The following is a 15,268-nucleotide window of genomic DNA, read 5'->3' on the forward strand; positions in this document are numbered from 1 at the left end:
TGCTTGCTTGTAACATCTGGTTTCAAAGGAGCAATGCGGCAGTGGAAAAAACTGCAGGCGACATTGCTGTCTATGTCCATCTTTTATATACAGTATATGAGTGTCTTCACCAAACTATGGAATGTTCTGCTACCGAATTAGTGCATCAATGGTCATTGCTAAAAGCATTCAGAATAAAGATACTGTCAGAAAGCTAAACTGTGTTAGCTGAGATCAAATCACAATGCTATCATACATATCATCTATTATCAAAACAACATTGATGTTCTATTACAATAAAGTCACAATCATCAGCACTTGTATATCGTGACACCCGAATTTCAAAGCATGTTTCATTTTTTTTTGCGTTTTTCATAGCGTTTTACTTAAATATTCAGTGCAATAACGAAACCTTTTTTCCTTTTTTATTGGAGGAAAATACTGTACTTTCCGGCTTCACCTGTTAGGTTGTTGTGTCTCTTGTTACGTGTGTTAGCGTGTCGTTTGCGATTGGTTATAGGATGTTATCACACAACCTCGTCATCTCACAAAATTAAATGGTTAAAAGGTAACTCTCTAAATTGAGCATTTAAAAAAAAAAAAAGAATGAAAACTAGTGATCGCAATTTTGGATTAATATCAGGACTTTATATGAGCACAGCAAAGCAGTGGCACACACTATAATGCTTTGAATATTGAATTTCTTTTATGAATAGGCTATTATTAGCTGTGCATGTTTTATTGATAATACATCAATATTCATCAATATGATAGACCCAGCCTTGCATTTCATATCTACATTAATGAATGTTTAAAATTTTGTTAGTGAGCATTTTATTCATCTCTTTCACTTTGTATTTGACACCCAAACTGCAACAAAAATACGGCATTCGAGAATTATCTAGCAGTTTTTCCGAGGATCGGCTGTTTCCCGAGAAATGTCCCTAAGCTCATCGCCAAGTCGCAGACTGTAAAATATCAACACCCCCTAGTTGGACCCTTGTGCATGAGCACATGAGCAGTTGTGCAGCGTGTTACATTGCCTTTGAGACCGCCTGTCTCTTTCTACTCCATCACTCAATCAATCTCCATCTCAGAGGGTAACTCCATCTCTCACAGCTCGACGCGGCTGCCACCCGATCGCTCACAAACCGGGAAGCCCGTCACACGCGGCCATTTAGCTGTTAGTTATTCCGTGGCAGGGCTTTGTAGTGCTACTAAGGGGATCGTTTGAGGCATGGTTGAACAGCGTCGCAGCATGGTGGCGAGTATTTTTCTGGTTGTGTGTGTGGGATGGATTGATTTTAGTATATCGATACGTCAAAAGTGGGTATTCATTCATGTTTTGTCACAAGCACAGTTTGATTACAGTTCACCCTTCAGTTCATCACTTTTTTTTGTTGTATACCTAGTTGCTTTCTAGTCCTGCCGTTTATTAGCCACTATTTTGGATTACTTTGCAAAGTATTAGAGTTATTATTTTCCGCTGCTTGTTTCCCCCTTTTTGTCTTGTATTGTAGCTCGCTATTAGATCTCTCTGCTTGCTTGTTAAGATGTTTTCAGTCCCTCCCAATCCCAGCCCAAATTAATGTCCCAAATGACATTAATTTCCAAATAATTTGGTTGAGCAAATCTACAGTGATTTTAGGCTATTTCTGGATACTTAAAAAGCACTCCCAGTTTATATATATGTCTATATATCTATATGTAATCCTGTCTCAGTCCACGTCCAAGCTCTGTTCTTGTGTTGCCTCATACTTACAGTCATAAAGAGCAATGCAGTGTGGTAGTTTGCTGGTGTGTTTACACCCTGGGTGAGTGCCAGCAAGGCTCTCTGTGTCTCAGCTGCAAGCACAATGTTTAATAAGGCAAACAGGAAGATCTCCTCTTCAAAGGTAAACATAAGATGTGTCATTATGGAGGATGTTGCATAACACGCTCAACTGGAACCTGCCCGTATGCACACGGAGAGGATTAGAGACACTAATAATGTCTACGGTTCTCAATGTTATTGTTACATTTTAGCACAAATAATTAAGAATATTTGAAGAAGCCCAGTGGTAATTATTCTCTCTTTTCTTTCCCTGTCCTTTTTTCCTTGCTTCCTTCCTTCACTCGTTCCATTTCTCCCCATCAGACCCTCGTCAGTCCCAGTCCTCTCCTCCCTGGTCATACGAACAGACGTATCCGTCCTACCTGAGTCCCATGGCGTCCCCCTCAGTCCACTCCACCACCCCCCTCTCCTCCAGCCGAGGCACGGGCCTGCCTGCCATCAGTGACGTGCCTCGACGATTGCCAGGTAGAACCACTACTCTGCCACCTCTTAAAGCCGCTCGGTCTGCTCGCCCCATCAGGGCCATCAAATCAGCTACAAATGATTCATCGGCTTTGAATTGCGAGGGAAAGACAAATAGACAGACATGCACACAATCCCACTCAAACAAAAGCAGGAACATGAACAACAAGAAAAAAAGGATTGAGCTACTATTTACCAGCAAGCTGCTGTTAGTCTGCTAGAGTCTGACTGTCTCTCCAGAGAGGAGTTGTGATGGCATTTTTCAAGCAGCAGAGGAGGAAAAAAAACAATTGTTTCCTTTTTTCCTAACTCTAAGCCTTTGATCCCAGAGGAGTATGGGTAATAACAGGCCTGGGGATAATAACAGGCTCGTGATAGACAAATAAAGTGTCTTTACAGCGATACGCCACTCTCTCAAGGCATTCTGGGTAGTTGCATTAGCCAATCTGTTTGCAGTAACGGCAGCATCTGTGTTCCAATTTGTCTCTGTTTCCCCCCCAATGTGAAAGCTCCTTTAAAATCCCTACATGCTGCCAGACAAGTTTCTCCCCCGTACACCTGTTTGACTCACTGCCATATGAGGGTTTTTTTCTGCTCTGCTTTTTTTCTGTCTGTTTCCTCATGCTAACTCTCTATACAATGCTCTGTGTGTGTGTGTGTGTGTGTGTGTGTATGTGTGTGTGGGGGGGTGTGCCCCAAGCAAGGCTGAGTGATTAGTCGATGCAGCCGTGTGACTCTGCATTAGAAGGGGTTTAAAATCCAGCCAGCTGCCCTGTCAGCTCTGATTAGTTTGGTCTTTCCCTTCAGCTTTCATCTCATGAGCGTCAGGCTTTGTTCTCAAAGTGACACATGTGCATGTAAGAGCACGCACGCACGCAGAAAACGCAAACGCATTCGCCCACTTGCACACCTCGCGCGCTTAATGCCTCCCTAAGTGATACGCCTAAGGCTCTCAGATCTCCGGAGATCATGTTGACACCTCGCCAGGCTGCTCTGTAACAGTATCTGGCTACAGAACATACCGAAGTACAAGCAGAAGCTCATATGGATGCTCTACTAGTGCACGCTCCGCACCATCCGCTCCATCCACCTTCAAACAGTCCAGCCCATGTGTTGAAATGTTTCATTTACTGAGAAGCGGTTGCAGAAGTTCATCAAGTCAAGTCGTAGCGCCTGATTCGGAAGGGATGCCTCAGTGTTTGTAAGATCCCTCCAAACATTTAGACAATGTTACACTCTGGTTTCCTTTGAGCTAATAAAGTTTGATCTGGCTCATCATCACAAGGCCACTTTGAGCACGAAAGCCAGTCCAAAAGTTGGAAACAAGAGACGGGAGTTTATTAACAAGCGCCGGCCATGTCTGAGATCACACTGCTTCTCCGCAACAGAGACAATCACCTACTATTTCTACTCGAATCAAACAAATCTGGTGGAAAGAGGAAGTTTAAAGGCCCTAATTGGCAGCATATGCTATCTGACGCTAGCGACAAACCCGGCTTCACAATCCCTCCCTGCACATAAACACTGCACTCCTCCTCCCCCCCACCACCCCCTGTCCTCTCGCAGCAGACATGGTGACACGGAAGACGCCTGGTGATTTATGATAAGAGCGCCATGGCTGGACTAAACCACTGAGAGGAGACGGGTGGAGGTGGGGGAGCCGAGAGAGAGGAGGAGGAGGAGGAGAACCTCCTATTCTCCTTCAACTCTTCGCCCAGCACACAGCTCGCCGCAGCCAGTTAGTGGTTTTTGGGTATTTTTTAAGGGATGAAGCGAAAAGAGGAACGAAGGGTGAGATGGAGCAGCTCCTTCTCAGCTCTCTCTCGCACACGCGTGCTCCCACACACACACACACGTGCGCGCGTGCGCATGCTGGAGCCGATGGGAGGCGAGGAGAGGAGCCACATCAGAGCTCAGCCCTGCCTCATTATGGATCTCATGGAAACTGTTTCTGCTCAAAGTGTTTCCACATGTGCAGCTCCTGATTCATCCCAACTGCTTTTTTTTATGTGCATACAGTATTCACACACAATCCCCCCCCCCAAACCCACACATACACACGCATACTATTTGCTCACACATTTGCATGCATAAACAATTCTACAGATACACATAAACATGCACCAACACACACAGAAAAGCATAAATATGCACGAGTGTAGATGTATTAAAGCTGATGCATGTGTGGGACTTGGCTAATGTGCTTGTTGGGTTTATCAAAACTTAGAAATTGAAGTGAAAAACACCACCGACGCTTACGATTACAACAATATTTGGAGGAAAAAAACTGTGCCCAGAAAGTTAATTGGCTTTTCTAAATTGGTTGATACAAATATCTGGCTCGGAATGACTATTTATTTTACAACAGTTTTATTTCTCAGGGGATTTATTTCTTAAATTCAGTAACTCTGCAAGAGTTCAAGCCACAGTCCTGATTAAAACTGACACGCTTGTCAGAGGATGTGAGGATTACTTAATACGAACCCAGAAAAGTTGGGCAATTCTCTAAAATCCGACGAAAACCTAAAGCTGTGAGGTGTTGATTCTTTTAAGCTTTTATTTAACAGATGCAAGTCCATGGAAGCAATTTTCAGTGTTTTCACTGACCAACGTCATTGCATGCAGAAAATAAAAATACATTTCAAATTTGATGGCAGCAGCACACTAAAATAAAATCGAATCTTTGGCACATAGAACCAGACATCAGTTTTTTTTTCCTAAAAGCAGCTGAAACGTGGACTAATCTGACCACAGAACACGTGTCCGCTGTCTTTATATCCATCTGAGATGAGCTTGTGTCCAGAAAACTCGGCTGCGATTCCGTGCGCACACAGGGGCTTTCTCCTTAATGCAGTTTCAGGTTACGTTTCTGGATGCAGCGGCAGATCGGGTCGGGTGAAAATGGTTTTAAGAAGTATTCCTGAGCCCGTGTGGAGCTATATGGATCACGGTTGTGAGAATGTTTCTCATTAGTGCCGCCTGAGGACTCAAACATCACAACCATCCAACAGTGGTTTTCGCCTTCGGCCTTTGCATACAGAGATTTTCCGAGACTCCCTGAGCCTTTTCAAAACATTATGCACTGTTGAAAAACCAAAGTCCCTCGCAATCTTCATTTGAAAATTACTTTTTTGAACTTGCTGCTGATTGTTTTTGACCAAATTTTGCACGTAGTGGTGCAAGAGACTCGGCCTTTGGTGGATGCTACTTTTATACCCAATCCTGGCACCCTTACCTGTCACCAGTTCATCTGCAGATTATATACTCTTTCGGGCCGCCGTTGCTTGTATATTCTGTCAACTGTCTTTATAGAAAGTCTTTCTGTGGCCTTGTTGGGTCTTTTTGAGTCTGTTGCTGTGGACAAATTTGATATTTGTGTCGAAATACAATGACGTTGATCAGTAAAGACAGTAAACATAATTTTTTTAGGGGGGATTTAGTCTCTTAGATACTATCCATCAATTTGATCAAAGGACATCCAAAAAAAAATGAATGTGTTTGTGTGTTCCAGGCTCCTCTGATCTGAGCCCATTCCCTGGTCAGTTCGAGCGCCAGTTCTCGAGCCTCTCCTCCCTGACAGAGAGCCGCTTCTCCAGCCCTCGCATGCACTACCCGGCCACCTTCACCTACACCCCGCCTGTCACCTCAGCCATGTCGCTGGGCAGCGCTCACTACCACACCTACCTTCCCCCTCCTTACCCGGGCTCCACCCAGAGCCAGAGCGGACCCTTCCAGACCAGCAGCACGCCCTATCTCTACTACGGCGCTTCCTCCAACTCCTACCAGTTCTCCATGGTTCCTGGTGGGGACCGCTCACCGTCCCGGATGATCCCACCTTGCACTAGCGCCTCCACGGGCACCTCCCTGGTGAACCCTAACCTACCCAGCCAGACAGAGGGAGGGGTGGATGGCGACGGGAGCCACAGTAATTCCCCTACTGTTCTCAACCCTGGAGGCCGCATGGATGAAGCAGTCTGGAGGCCATATTAAAGACCACCAGGGGCCTGAGAGATAAGAAGTCAACTGGTGTCATGGTTTGAAAGCACAAAATCTTTTTTTTTTATATAATGAAAAGGGGATTTTTGGGCTCTCGTCAGCTATCTCTACCTTTTGCTCGGAAATTAAAGTAGAGATAAAAAAAAAAGAAAGAAAAAGAACAACACAGACCTGCACGAACGTGTCTTTCTGGAATGTGTTTTGACCAAGGCACTACAAAGGGAGAGATTCTAACAGCAATAATGAGAAAAACATTTTTTGGTTTACTAGGCCCATGTGGATGAGACATTATTTCAGTTTTATCATAGTCCACAAGTTAAGGGATGCTTCAACAATATATGTAAAAGACTGCCTCTTTTGTATAGTGTTTGTATTTCATTAAGGCTTTTTGCAGAGCATGTTTTTGTACTACAACAATATCAAAATGCAAGTTAAGCACTGAGTAGCAAGTGATAAGAGTAACACATATGTTACCTTAAAGTGGTGTGGACAGTAAATTTGCTTTAAACCAATTAATTTAACTTGTATATTGTGGGTGAGACATTGATGTAGATTGAAGCATTTTCTTAGTTTTAACTTATAAAGCCATAAATTATGTATTGTATTTGAAACTTGAGTCAAAGAAGTGTAATCTGAATATTTTTGATGCATCTATATAACTAAGTTAAAAAGTTTTTTTGATTTTTTTTTTCCTTTTTTGATAGGTAATTTAAAAACTTTTTTTTTTTTTTTTTTCTTTAATTGTAGCACCCAAAGATTTAAATCGCTTGGAATATGAAATGTAATTTCCAAAGAGTATTGCAACATGTTTCTTCTGGTGTAACTCTCAGTTTAACTGCTCGACACATTAAGAGGCCAACATCCTCGCTAGGCGTTGACACACATTTGGCTTAGAATTAAACCTTTGGCATTTATTGAGCAATAACTCGCATTGTGCCTCTTGGCAACATACCACGAAAGCCAGATTCAGTGGGGGAAAAATAATTATCCATTTCATATCCAAACTCTGCTTAATTTCTCTATTTGTTTAGTCTGACATGCGCGCACATATTTGTGTATTCTCTTGTCAAATTTAAGAAAAGGGACACGCAAACATGCATTGAGTCCAAAGACGATTACGGCGTTGCGGGTCAGACTTTAAGATTCGGTTACTATGCGATACGTGAACTCCTCAGGACTGGAATAATCCTTGGATGATCCCACGGATTTGCTATTTCTGCATTTCTGCTTCTGTTTTTTTTTTTCATATCCAGCCTGGCTGAAAGCTCTGTCAAGATTATAGCCTAAACATGCCAAGTCTATTATAGCTTTCATATCATGCGCAAAAGATAGCTTTGAAAAAGTTTGCCTTAGTGTGTGCCACACACACACACAACACACACACACACAGGTTTGTATTTTTCAGTCTTTGAGACCGAAAAGGAGATCTCACAGTGAAAGAGAGACGAGACTAAGGCATTCCTTCAGACATTTATTTATCTCCAGCTTTTGCTTTTAATGGCATGCTTTAGCAGACCTGTACCCTTCTCCCTGCTAATGTCACATCCTGGAATTAATCTGCTGCCCCAGTATGGGGTAGAAGATCTGCATTTGACATGACTATGTGAGATTTCTAAAAAAAAAAAAAAAGTGCTGGAGTTCAAGGAAAAGAAGTGCAAAAACCGAGGTGATTGGATTCAGCTGCTGGCAGCAAACTGGTAACCAAAAAATATGGGAGACTTGTGTATGTTTGTTTCATAAAGCACTTAGTTCTTGTTTTATTTCTAGCAGCAATTGCGGCTGGCTGCCAGCAGGACTCGTGGTTTTGGACCTCAAAGCAGCTATATCGCCACTGGAGTCACACACACAGAGAATGGATAACACTTGGCCAAACAAGCCATTTACATTGGAGTTAAATCTGATTTCACACATATTTATTTTTATTTTATTTTCTTGCTTTGGTACAATATGATGTTCAGTGCATTTTGGGGAATAGAATTTGAAAAAAACACGGGCCTGTCCAGGGTTCAGACTTGTCCAGCTTGTTATTAAAGGTTTGCACACAGTCTCTCTACAGAGGACGTTCTGAGCTCAGTTGATGGAATTGAACACTTCACACCACATTTCACCATCTGCTTCAGCCCAGGAAAGAAGCAGCTCAGCTCTTCCAGTGTACGATGAAAAATCTAATCAAAATGCTTTTCCATGACAGTGATTTTACAGCAATCTGTCGTTTATGTTTATATCCAGTATCTCCTCGGGAGCTTTGCACTTCCTGCTCACAAACTGAACAGGAAACGATCCTTTAGAAACTGTTTACACATCAGCGCGGCACTGACATCCCACTCTGTCCTCATCTGCTTTTGTTTGTGTTGTGTTTTATTTTCACCACCTCGGAAAAAAACAACAACAAAAAAAAACAGAGGTTCCTCTATTTCTTTTTCTTTTTTTTAAACGTTGGGTACAAACTGTCATTGCAAAACCTTGTATTATTTAATGATCAACATGTATGATATCCAGGAATTGTACTTTACCCTGCTCTTATGTAAAGTTTACTTGTTGTTTCTATTGCTATGCTTCTTCTCATGAACACTTGTCAGGAAACTGAATCAAACAGAGACTCTGTTAGATTTTGCTGGTACGTTTCATAAAGACCACGAGTTTTGTTTTTGTTGTTTTTTTTTTCTTTCTTTCTTTTTCAAAAGAACAAACAGACCTGACAACAGTGAGTGAAATTGGCATTGTGATTGTACATTCTGTTTATTTTAAGAATAAAATAGGTATTTTGTAACTTATTTTTTCCTCTTCAGCTCATCTCTCCACATTATTCAGTTTTTCTTTACCTCAGAAGATTTCCCCCTGTCTATTTAAAGCTCCCCTCCAATTAACAATTTTTGCCTACTGTTCCTTTATGAATTGAGTATGTGCAAAGGTCGACAACAGAAGGACTTTTTTCTTTAATTAAGATGGTAATTTTTTCTTTGATAGCAGCCTCCCATGTTTTCCCACTCAGATACTGAACAGCTCCTGCTCTTGATATGATGATGGTGACATCACAGCATCCTTACGGGCACATTAGGACGCTCACTTTGCTTGAGAGCATTCCCTCCAAACAATTTCTGGGGAATTGACTTCAGCGGACCTCTTGCGAATATGAATCACTTTAAACAGGAAACATATATCAAAATGGCCCTATATGGTAGGGAGTCTGGTGTTTAGCTCAGTGTCAGCTGATGGCTACATTTTCTTAGTAATCGCTTCAAAAATGGGTTTAAACAGATTCTGCATTATTCTGCATGATTAAGGGAAATTGAATGTCAGTTACTATCTTGTTTCAAAATGTAATTTCATCTGAGAAAAAAATGGGGTGAGGTCAACTTGAAGGTCTTAAATCCCAAATTACATGAGGCTGTATGCTTGCTCCACACTGAACAAACCCCATTTAAATCATTGGTGCCACATGAACAGAACTGAACTCATTTGAATGTCTTTTTAAATCACGTGTCACAAGCTGCACAGACGAAGCCCGAGCGGACAGAGGTAGGCTCAAACTGGGGAGCAGGATATTTGTAGAAGCAGCAAGGAATCTGAAAGCAGAAACGCAGCTTTTAGGTAAAGCAGAGAATCTTTGCACAAGCAGAGACTTTTTGGATGTGAGAGCAGAGTTTTAAAGAAGAAAAGGTTTCTAAGGGTCAAAAAGCAGGAAGCCTGTTCTTAAAATGAAAGAAATACGTTCTTGATTAAAGACAGTACTATACCTCAACCTTTTTAACATTCAACTACCACTCTGTTTCCAAAGTAGTTGGAATGCTGAGTTAATGTTAATATTATGCAATGATTTACAAATATTTCAAATAGTTCAAAGTAAAAAAAACACGATAATTCTTTTTTCTTTTTCTTTGAAACGATATATGTTCATAGAATAGTTGACCGAGACAAACGCCTTCTGAAAAAAAAAAATGTTGTGCGGAGGGCAGAAAAAGCTAAAATAAGCACCTGCTGAAACACGTCAGATCTTATTAGGGGAAATTGGAACAGCTCAGTAACATGACTGGGCATAGATATCACACCCCAGAAAGGCTCGGACAGGGAAAATTTTTGTGTCAGCAAGCATACAGTAAGTGCGTGACATCACAAGGGGAAACTTGAAACTGCGAAAGTAAAAATGTGTTAGATGAATGAGAATGTAGTCAGGCAGATGTGCTCGTTTATTGACCATATTTACTAAAAAAAAAACGTTTAGATTTCCTTGTCCGATGAATTGATTCCCATTTCAATCCACCACTGAGCTGACTCTATTCTTCAAGCACACTTATCACTCCTTCGATCTCCTGTGAAACAGTTTCCAAGCAGATCTCAGAGTTTGTTGCACGCAGGAGGCACATTTAGTGGTGTCATCTCTGGTGTGCCGTTCCGTCTGCACCAACATTGTCTTTGGATGGTGGAGTGAGGCAGCCTGGGGCCCCCTGTACGCTGAGCCAGACTACTACTGCCACTGCCACCGCCGTGGCTGTGTTTCAAAGGTACACTGTGAAACCAAAGAGATGGAGACAGGAGCAGAAACGGGGAGAGTTGGGGAAGCTGTTTTGCATTATTCCAAGACATAATAGAGCCAATCCAAGTGTGTGTACACATGCTGAAAGGGAGATCTACACCATCTCCATATGTTTTGTTAAGGCTCAGATTGGGAACATTCTCGGGATTTCCCTGAATATGGATTGCGTGGAAAAAGCTCCTGCTGGTTTCAGGTTTGCATTCTCAGCGTTCTCAGCCATGTCTAGCAATTATAATAATGAACTCCGGAGGAGCAGCGGGACCCAGACACCCAGGGAAATTAGCATAATGTCCTGCATGCACGGGAGAGACATCAGCACAGAGGCAGGCTCATTTAAGAGGGGCCGGTACAGAGTTTATGTCCCAGTTAAATTTGATGGTTGAACATGATGCCAGCGATGATGTACACTTGATTTTTATTCCAGGTTGTAAGTAGTTTTGCAGCAGCAAAGTAGACTGCTCTTTCTTCCGTATGTTATGCAATCAGCGGAGGGTATACAAACAAGAGTTTTGAAGGAAACAACAGCAATTAATTCAAAAGATTGTGCACACACATACACAAACACACATGTAGACAGCTGACAGCCCAATACAAACTGTTTACTTGACCTCTACAAATGTTTCAGAGGAGCAGCTCAGGCGGGAAGTGATCCTCAAGGGCCTCATACCACTCAGAGAGCTGTATATCTCTTCCTATGTTTCCGTCTCCACTAACAAGGCTGTCTGTGTGTGTGTGTGAGTGAGTGATTTCTGCCTTTAAACAGGAATCCGTGCATCTTGATTTCTCATTTAGTCCCAGGATAAACTCCAGTGTGGGCCTCAACTGTTGAATCAGCATCGACCTCCCTGAACCTTGATGACATCTGTGCTTCACAATTGGCTGCGGGCCACCTTAATGTCTCAAAGGAAGACTACCTTTGAGCTCAGTTTATGTCCACGACGAAAAAAACAAAGCAAAACTTGAAAGTGATTTTAATTTGGTCAACGTCCCACCCTTGAGATTTTCAAACCGTGACAACAATAACTGTGTACTTTGGCGCACTCTAGTGGTTTTTCTCTTTGGCCATAGGGATCTTCTTAGGGCCCACCTATAAGGTTTTCAGCACAGCCAAAGGCAAACTTGATGTGGCCAAGATAGCACTTATTATATTAGCAGGGCTGTTGCAACACCCCCCATTTTGCCTCTCTCGACTAGAGCCTGCGCAAGAGCTGTTCCTTCACAGATGAATGACAGATATGAAAAGCTGTTCGCCCTCACAGGGTGGGGGGGGTGTAAAAGGCAACTTGTCTTTTGACCTGTAATAAAAGAAATGATCGACTGGCAAACGATCTGCATCCAGGCAGCAGCCCAGAACCTCAAAGACACGGTAGGTTGTAAGGCAGCCTCCACCAGAATCCATTCATCACTCGATTAAAGCCTGCCTGTGTCTTTAGCCGTCTTTGGAAACATTTGATTCCATGAAGCCATTTGCTACTAAGTGAAATGCAGCTCGAAGAAAGTGCAGTTATGAAACCTAAAATGCCTACATTTATTGAGTTCTGCCAGTTCAGATTGTGAAATGTGATACTGGCCACACGGCCTGAAAAAAAACAGGAGGAATTACTCTGAAAATGTGTGCGTCAGGACCATGGACAGCGACCAAACACACAAACAAAAGGAGTCTTTGTCCGAAGCCTTCGCTTCATGTCAGTGTTGCAAATTATACACCATCTCAGCTGTCAAAAAATTGCAAATCTGTTGCAGCACTAGTGAGTGTATAGAGCATAAGACAGGATAAACTGCAGGTCTGTGCCAAATATTCATGCAAAACAGGCCTTTTCCATAGGTTTCGGCCAGGCAATAAAATTTCAAAAATTTGGGCAGGGGGCCCATCTTCTCCTGAAGGGAAGCATGAAGGAGCGCTATATGTTCCTGCTGTCAGATGAAGGGCTGTTAAAACTTTATCAGGCATGTGTCAATTGAAGAATCGGTGGGCTGGTGATTCAGATCGGTAATCATTAAATGACACCGTTCAACTCAGTTTATTCATATTGTGCCAATTCACAAAAAGAAAAGAGAAAATAAACAAGTTCAAAATGAGCAGTGGTGTAGTGGTGCTTGGAAAAGAAGGCGTATTGATCATTTCTGCCATTTTATTTTCTTTGTGCGTGTACGTTTGATTTGTTTGTTTGTTTTTCCAAGCAGCTTGTCCGGCAAAGCTCCCTCTGTTACAAACAATAACATCTAAAAGCACTTTACCATATTTGCTGATCCAAAAATGGCCAAGTAGGATTTCCACATTTTCACTTATCATTTACTGCTTGACATCGGGGCAAGTTTCGGTTTTTAATCAAAGCTCTGAACCTCATGCATTGACCTGGCCATCAAAACCGATGAAAATAAATTCATTTGAAGCATATTGCTGAATTTATTGCACACCAGAGAGGATTTAGAAGTGGGTAAATTTATAATGAGAAATAATCAATTGGCTGTACCCATGTAAACCCTGCACTGCACCACTTTGATACAGTCCAATTAAATCCTGTTACTCTAATGCAATTCAATCAACCTCATTGTAAGCATGTTCAGACTGATTCATTGCAATCCAATTCAGTCTAATGCATTTATAGTCCAGTTCAGTCTAATTTGTTCTAATCCGATGAAGTTTAATCCGTTGTTATTATTTTCATATACTAGCAATTCAGAGTGAATCCAGAGATCAGGTTAGGGCTTTATGGAAAATCCACCATATAACCATGGCTATATGGGAATGCCAGGCAAAAAGAGGGATGAAGGATGCCCGCCATTGTGTCTGGTTCTGCTTTAAACATTCATCCTCTCTGTCTCCAAGGATCATAACTCGTGTTGGAGGCAGGTTTTATGGTTTATGACTGGAAAATAAAATGCAGCGTGTTTCCTGCAGGCGAGGCGATGATTTACAACTATGAATGATAAAGTGAGCGCCCGCTTCACAGTGCTGGTGTGTGAGGGCTGCCGAGGATCCAGACATGTCCGACATGTGGATGCGAGTGTAGTTGTAAAGTGAGTGTGGTCACCTCAGTGCGGTTATATACACTGGAACGCAGCACAGAGAGAAAACTTCTGGCTCACTGGTAGGTATTAATACCTGACATCATCATCTCACATAATTAGCACAGTGTCCACATCCTTCTCCAGCGACCAAGGATTATTTCATGTGGTTCACAACTGGAACTCAAGCCTCAACTAGTAAATCCAACCAAAAGCAAAAGTACCTCTGGGCTCTGCTGTCTGCAGACATGGTTACTCACTTGAGCGACTCTTCGCCAAAAAACACAATCAGATATGTTTATTGTTATCTTCTGCCTAATTTTGACCGGATATCTTAATACACATAAAAATATCTCAATCAAATGAATCCAAACTCAAACAGTCCACTCTTTGGGCCACAACAGGCCAATCCCAGCCTCTATGCAACTGATCTAACTGAGGCCGGTGTGTGCCAAGAATTCTCTCTGGTGAGGTCGTCAGTCTTTTGCCAAAACCGCAGGCGCGCGCCAGGCAGATCAATAATCCCCATCAAGCTTTACCACAAGCCACTCAAACCTCTGAGGACAAGCGAGCATAGGAGGGTTGGGGGACCAACTAAGAACCTGATATTCTCTTAGATGCTCTCTGTCTCAGAGAGGAAAAGATGAGGACTCGTCTTCAGCAGCCCTGTCTCTCTTTTAAACACAGTCTCCGGTTACAGTTTAGTTCCTGTGCTCTGGTTAGACACTTCAGACAGCTCAGATCTTTCCCTCTAAAGGGGTAGTTTTGAACATCAAATGTCAGTGATTAACAAACAAGAAGAATCACACGAGACAGCGAATGGAATCAGTATTTTAGTTGAAAAAAGGTTTGAATCTTTACTGCTATATTATGTAAAGTGTGTTTTTTGTGTAGGTGGTGTCTGTCTTGTGCCATCGTCATTCTCTAACATATCCGGATGGATACATGTCACTATTTGAAAACGCATAAGATCAAATGCAGGTTTGTCCCTCCCCGTCATAATCAAGCACTTGCTCCAAGAAAATTATTGGATTTTACAATATAAAGTGGCCCGAACTGACTTTTTGTTGGGAATTGGTGCTGTATTAACAAAACTGAAATAAATTATGTTGACTTTGTCTCTCTTGGGTGTTGATGGGTTTCTTCACATCAACTGTTAGCTTCGGGTCCTTCTGAACAATTATTTATTGGACAAAGGTTCTGCATTTTGACTATAATACATTAACTTTACTTCTTCTTTCATATTAACTTCATTCTTCTCTGTTTGGGGTTGTAGTCTCACCAAAGGCAAACTGTCCTCACCCAGATGCAGGCATATAATCCCAGGTCATGATACTGCCACAACCATGTTTCACAGATCAAAAAAGGTTCTTATCCTAGGATGCAGTGATTTCCTTTTTCTCTCATCCACCCACCAATTTTTTTTATTTTCAACAGTCTTCTTTGTTTATGTG

The 15,268-nt window shown here is 42.1% G+C and overlaps 1 protein-coding gene across 5 annotated transcripts in view; it reads left to right on the top strand.

The window, feature by feature from the left end:
- The window catches only part of runx2b (RUNX family transcription factor 2b), a 44,199-nt gene extending 35,154 nt beyond the window's left edge, over nt 1–9,045 (top strand). For 4 of the 5 annotated variants that reach the window (XM_072362368.1, XM_072362367.1, XM_072362371.1 and 1 more), the window contains 2 exons: nt 2,117–2,278; nt 5,787–9,045. In XM_072362368.1, the coding sequence (XP_072218469.1) occupies nt 2,117–2,278; nt 5,787–6,265 (641 nt within the window). In that variant the 3' untranslated portion in view covers nt 6,266–9,045. The remainder of the gene's footprint in view (nt 1–2,116; nt 2,279–5,786) is intronic. The other variant, XM_072362370.1, reaches the window with a different exon arrangement.
- Nucleotides 9,046–15,268: the final 6,223 nt, after the last annotated feature.

This window comes from Leuresthes tenuis, unplaced genomic scaffold (genome assembly GCF_036924035.1).
Source record: "Leuresthes tenuis unplaced genomic scaffold, fLeuTen1.0.hap1 SCAF_13, whole genome shotgun sequence".
Classification (NCBI taxonomy): Eukaryota; Metazoa; Chordata; class Actinopteri; order Atheriniformes; family Atherinopsidae; genus Leuresthes; species Leuresthes tenuis.